Source organism: Pelophylax lessonae (assembly GCF_965119305.1).
Source record: "Pelophylax lessonae genome assembly, contig: HAP1_SCAFFOLD_622, whole genome shotgun sequence".
Lineage (NCBI taxonomy): Eukaryota > Metazoa > Chordata > Amphibia > Anura > Ranidae > Pelophylax > Pelophylax lessonae.
In genome coordinates, this window is record NW_028119723.1 from 5,412 (window position 1) to 11,589 (window position 6,178).

General features: G+C 45.0%; 1 protein-coding gene across 1 annotated transcript; it reads right to left on the reverse strand.

Annotated features, from left to right (window-relative positions):
* Positions 1 to 1,369: 1,369 nt before the first annotated feature.
* LOC309544019 (disks large homolog 4-like) lies at positions 1,370 to 4,346 on the reverse strand (the record flags this gene model as incomplete). Its single annotated transcript, XM_082276415.1, has 4 exons — positions 4,223 to 4,346; positions 3,390 to 3,440; positions 3,176 to 3,300; positions 1,370 to 1,539 (listed from the first exon to the last, which is right to left on the reverse strand). Coding segments are annotated over exons 1-4 (448 nt in total), but the record flags the coding sequence as incomplete, so codon positions are not given.
* Positions 4,347 to 6,178: the final 1,832 nt, after the last annotated feature.

A 6,178-nucleotide genomic window follows, 5' to 3' on the forward strand; every position in this document is an offset into this window, starting at 1 on the left:
TTAAAAAGACAGGTGTCCGTCAAAAAGCAAGAGGAATAAACACAGTCTCGCGGAACAAATCATTGTTAACTACATAGACCAGAGTTTAAGGATTTTTTTTACTGGTTTTTTTTCTTGCAATGTAGATATTTTGATCTTTCTGATGAAAAACGTGAACATAAGCTAAATGATAGGTCAGTGTTTTTTTTAAAGGCTTTTTGACTGACTATTTTATTTAAGTTTAAGTTATGTTCCTAAATACCAGTTTTAAAAGGCTGCCTTTATTTGCCTTGCACATTTAAACCTGACTTAACTTGATCTTTGTTTGCACTATTGTTTGTTTCCAATTGTTCTAGCTGCTTCTTAACTTGAACATTGCACAGAAGAATCAGTTATGCAACCAAATATTACTATACAGAATATTGATGTTCCTGACTACAACTTGCACTTTAAAAGCACTATGTGATCAGTGTTTTATGTTGTCATGGATCCATAAATACAACAATAAATTGCCTGTTGACTGGCAAAAGCAGAATAAATGTCTGTATTTTTTCACTATTATCATCACAAACACTATCATGAGCTATTTAACAATACCATGAGCTTTTCCACAATATCGCAATAAATATTGTACCGTGAGGTCAATATCGAAATTGTATCGTACCGTGAGATTTTGATATCGTTACATCCCTAGTCAGGAGTGGAGAACCTTTTCCCACTCGAATGTCACTGCAGGGCCTCTGAAATTCCGGGTCTCAACTACGCCACTACTAATGCAGAGAGGACTACGAGTTAGTCCTCTCTTTTACATGGTTACTCCAGAATCTCTTATCCTGTCACAGATGAGACCCCTGAGTACCCACACACTTCTCTTTAAGGGACCTTAACCCAAACACTGGTGCCACATAGCACCCATCCAGGACCCAACCTTGGCACCCTGTACAGTATATACTAATCTGGATATTCCCATTACGCCCTGTCACTTTTTAGCAATAGTTTGTGGCAGGGGCCCTAGGAAGCAGAATCTACACTGAGGGGCCACAGTAAACCCCATTAGTTTCCAATGGTATTTGGTGGCAGAACCCCTCAGCAGCAGAAATGACATTGGTGGGGTCCCATTATATCCCAGGTAATTTACAGTGACAATTGGTGGCAGGGGTCTACAGGAGCAGAGATTGCAATGTGGTGGTGGGGCATGGTATTTCCATCCCTTTCCAGTGATAGCTGTTGGCAGAGCTCTCCAGAGCAGAGATTACACGGGGGCAAGAGCGAAGCATGGCACAAAATACTACCATCACTTTTCAGTGAGTTTATGTGGCAGGGGCACCCAGGAGCAGAAGCTTAAATAGGTGGAGGCACATTATACCCCCATCATTTTTCAGTGCCTTACCTTTTGGCCCTTTGATCAGTTTGATTTCAATGATCTTCTCAGACGCTGGTTTTCTGCGCATGACATAAAGACGGACAATGGAACCCGCATCCTTCAGGGCCTCCACGGCAGTGCTGTGCGTCACCTCCCGCACGTCTACCTCATTCACAAACAGGATGCTGTCATTCACCCTGAGAGGGAAACATAAAGAGATCAGTTTTGGTGGAAATGACTGGATGATGGGGGAGAGAGAGTGGCTTTGAGAATGATGATTGGATGATGGGGGAGAGAGAGTGACTTTGAGAATGATGATTGGGTGATGGGGGAGAGAGAGTGGCTTTGAGAATGATGATTGGAGGATGGGGGAGAGAGTGGCTTTGAGAATGATGATTGGATGATGGGGGAGAGAGAGTGGCTATGGGAATGATGATGGGGGAGGGTGGGCAGTTATGGTAGAGAATGACTAGATGATGGAGGAGTGAGAGCTGTTATAGTGGAAGATAACCAAATCAAGGAGATGGTGGGCAGTTATAGTGAAATGATTGGATGATGAGAGAGAAAGGGCAGATATACAGTATATCGGAAAATGATAAGATGATGGAGGAGGGTGAGCAGCTCTGCTTGAAGCTGATTGGATGCTATCAGAGGGTGGGCAGTTATGGTGAAAGATAATGAAATTGTAGCTGGAGCCTCCTCTTATCAGCTCCCTATGGGTCAGTTCTGCCCTCCTGAGCCCCTAGGACAGCCCCTAACAGGAACATAAATTGAGGCGGGCCCTTCCTCCCGTAACCAGACTCACTGACATGAGGAGGATCCAGGAATAAACAATTACGGTATCAGGAATCAGGTAAACAATTTTCCAGATTTCTAAACCTCCTTAACCTACTAAGGCATGTGCCATCAAAAAACCAAAAGAAGAGAAAACGCTGGCAGTCTTGAATAATTACAAGAAGAATGGTTATTATGTAGACAAAGCAGTGATCTTCAGGCCCGGAACTCACATCACGTCTAATGAAATGAATTGGACGTGCTTTCTCCGGTGGAACCTTTGCAGTCACTTGCCCACAGATGCCACAACTCTGCTAGAATGATTTCTGAGGAGGAGGGAAGAACGGATGACTTATAGGCCAGTTAGATGGTCTTGACAATTCATGAGGACAAAACTCTAGGTAGGGCTGAAGCCTTCTTCTTCCCTTCTAATGAGAGAACGAAGAGTTTATCTTCACCCCCCAAAGACTACCATTGCGTCAAGGTGAGAAGACAGATTCCAAACCAAATCCAGCTTCAACCATTCTAACTCTGAAGAGGTAAAATCCTTGGCCACGAATGCCAAAGGTATCATCTCCCTGGGGAGAGGTGACCTTAGGAAGAAAGTGGTCTCAGGATTACCATGTCATGTAGGAACACACAACATGGCTCCATAATGGAGAAGGCATGTATAGTATTTATGACTGACGCAATATCCAACAAGAAGAGAGTTCTTAGGGTAAGATTTCTTGGCTCTTTCTTGGGTGGGGGCCCTGTCCAGGGTGGGGGCCCTGTCCAGGGTGGGACCCTGTCCTTGATAGAGAGGTGCTGCCAGCTTTATTATCAAACCCACTCTTCCACTTAGTGAAGGTTCTGGCTCTCTTCATCACCTACAAGCTTAATGCAATATCCTGTATGGGGAGGGCCATTTGTGATAACCCTCTCCCTCCTATAGAGGACTATACAATCAAACCACCACCTGGCACATCATCCTCAACTACCACATACAGATAGATAAAGCACTCAAAATACCCTCCCACCTGGCTGTGTACTTCTTGCCTCATTATACCAACCACCTACCTGAGCCTGCCATCCTGAGCCGCTGCTCCACCCGGGATGATCTTTGTGATGAAGATACTGGGGTCATCTCCTACATGTGGGTTATCTGTGCCCCCTGCAATGCTGAACCCCAATCCTGAGTTACCCTGGTAACAGAGGAACACAAATAGGTAAGGAAGGAGCGCTAGAGAGGCGATACATGACTCCAAGAGGGACAGACAGGCCAGAATCTCACCCTCTCCAGTGTGATCTCTTCATATTCCATTTCTGCCTCTGTACCATTCACCTGAAGAGAGAAAACATGGAAACCATTACTACAGAATCAACACAAAGAGCATCACTGCATTCCATCTGTGTCACCCTGCAGGAGGAGGAGGACAGACTCATAGATCCCTTCCGTCACTGTCACCCTGCAGGAGGAGGAGGACAGACTCATAGATCCCTTCTGTCACTGTCACCCTTCAGGAGGAGGAGGACAGACTCATAGATCCCTTCTGTCACTGTCACCCTGCAGGAGGAGGAGGACAGACTCATAGATCCCTTCTGTCACTGTCACCCTGCAGGAGGAGGAGGACAGACTCATAGATCCCTTCTGTCACTGTCACCCTGCAGGAGGAGGAGGACAGACTCATAGATCCCTTCTGTCACTGTCACCCTTCAGGAGGAGGAGGACAGACTCATAGATCCCTTCTGTCACTGTCACCCTGCAGGAGGAGGAGGAGGACAGAATCATAGATTCCTTCTGTCACTGTCACCCTGCAGGAGGAGGAGGACAGACTCATAGATCCCTTCTGTCACTGTCACCCTGCAGGAGGAGGAGGAGGACAGACTCATAGATCCCTTCTCTCACTGTCATCCTGCAGGAGGAGGAGGAGAAGGAGGAGGAGGACAGACTCATAGATCCCTTCTCTCACTGTCACCCTGCAGGAGGAGGAGGACAGACTCATAGCCCCCTTCCATGCCTCCTGCAGGAGGAAGGATAGCTGTATAGCATTTATATGTGGGTGAGATGGTGGGTAGGTCAGTATCGGGATGTCGGAGGAGGGACAGACTTCTGACATTACTTACGTATGCTGGTGCTTCAAGTGTGTCAGTATTTACAATCACAGGAGGGGAACTGGCCTGTGGAAGGAAAGAAAATACATTAATTATGTTCTGAAATGAACACATGCAGTTCAGCTTTCAGAAGTTTAGTATCCAGTATATACAGTACATGTGAGAAATAGTTTGTGAACCCTGAATAACTTATTGGGTTTCGGCAGGAACGGCCCCTGAGATGTGACTCTCCTTCATCTACATATTCATGTTGTCCTCAACATTGGGATGGGATCTGTTAGGCATTGTTCATGTTCTCTTGTATGTATCAGCATTGGGGACGATGTTGGAGAAGATGGGATGATGGGATCTGTTAGGCATTGTTCATGTTCTCTTGTATGGATCAGCATTGGGGATGATGTTGGAGAAGATGGGATGATGGGATCTGTTAGGCATTGTTCATGTTCTCTTGTATGGATCAGCATTGGGGACGATGTTGGAGAAGATGGGATGATGGGATCTGTTAGGCATTGTTCATGTTCTCTTGTATGGATCAGCATTGGGGATGATGTTGGAGAGTATAGGATGATGGGATCTGTTAGGCATTGTTCATGTTCTCCTGTATGGATCAGCATTGGGGATGATGTTGGAGAAGATGGGATGATGGGATCTGTTAGGCATTGTTCATGTTCTCTTGTATGGATCAGCATTGGTGATGATGTTGGAGAAGATGGGATGATGGGATCTGTTAGGCATTGTTCATGTTCTCCTGTATGGATCAGCATTGGGGATGATGTTGGAGAAGATGGGATGATGGGATCTGTTAGGCATTGTTCATGTTCTCCTGTATGGATCAGCATTGGGGACGATGTTGGAGAAGTTGAGATGATGGGATCTGTTAGGCATTGTTCATGTTCTCCTGTATGGATCAGCATTGGGGACGATGTTGGAGAAGATGGGATGATGGGATCTGTTAGGCATTGTTCATGTTCTCCTGTATGTATCAGCATTGGGGACAATGTTGGAGAAGATGGGATGATGGGATCTGTTAGGCATTGTTCATGTTCTCTTGTATGGATCAGCATTGGGGATGATGTTGGAGAGTATAGGATGATGGGATCTGTTAGGCATTGTTCATGTTCTCTTGTATGGATCAGCATTGGGGATGATGTTGGAGAAGATGGGATGATGGGATCTGTTAGGCATTGTTCATGTTCTCTTGTATGGATCAGCATTGGGGATGATGTTGGAGAAGATGGGATGATGGGATCTGTTGGGCATTGTTCATGTTCTCATAGGAAGGAACAAGGAGCCACACAACTGGTTGAAAGTGCAAATGATAAAAGTCCAAATTTATTGAAATCCAAAGATTAAAAACATCCAATGTGTGACCACAACAGTCGGAGACATGAGAAAAAAGCATGGCGGTTGACGCGTTTCACGGAGTCTTCTGCTTAGTCGTAACCATGATGTTGGAGAGGATGGGATCTGTTAGGCATTGTTCATGTTCTCTTACATATCCCAGCCAGCATTTCCATTATTAGAACACCGAGAGAAAGGAACGCACACCAAGTGCACCAAGCGCGTCTCTGGAATCAGTCATGGCTGCCATCTTGGAGTTCAGCTCCTCAGCTTTAGGAATGAACCTTTAAGTAAATCTAAACCCCAACCTGTAATATTTTTTGGCTTTAGATAAGTGTGGAAAGGTTCTGTCTGTGCGCTCTCGCTATTTATCTAGTGACCAAAGTGATAGAAAAGAATGAGAAGAAGAGATAAAGGAAAATACTCCAACATATGGCAACAATTAAACTGACAGGTTTGAATCCTTTCCTATTCACGCTTTGATTTTTATATTCTGTAACAGGTAGAAGAGGAGAAGCTCAATGATTCCAAAATAAATAGATACAAAAATGTAAAAAATGGGGGACTGGATGGACCATTTGGATTTTTGCTGCTTTCCATTTCTAGGTTGCTAGGCTAAACTACCAG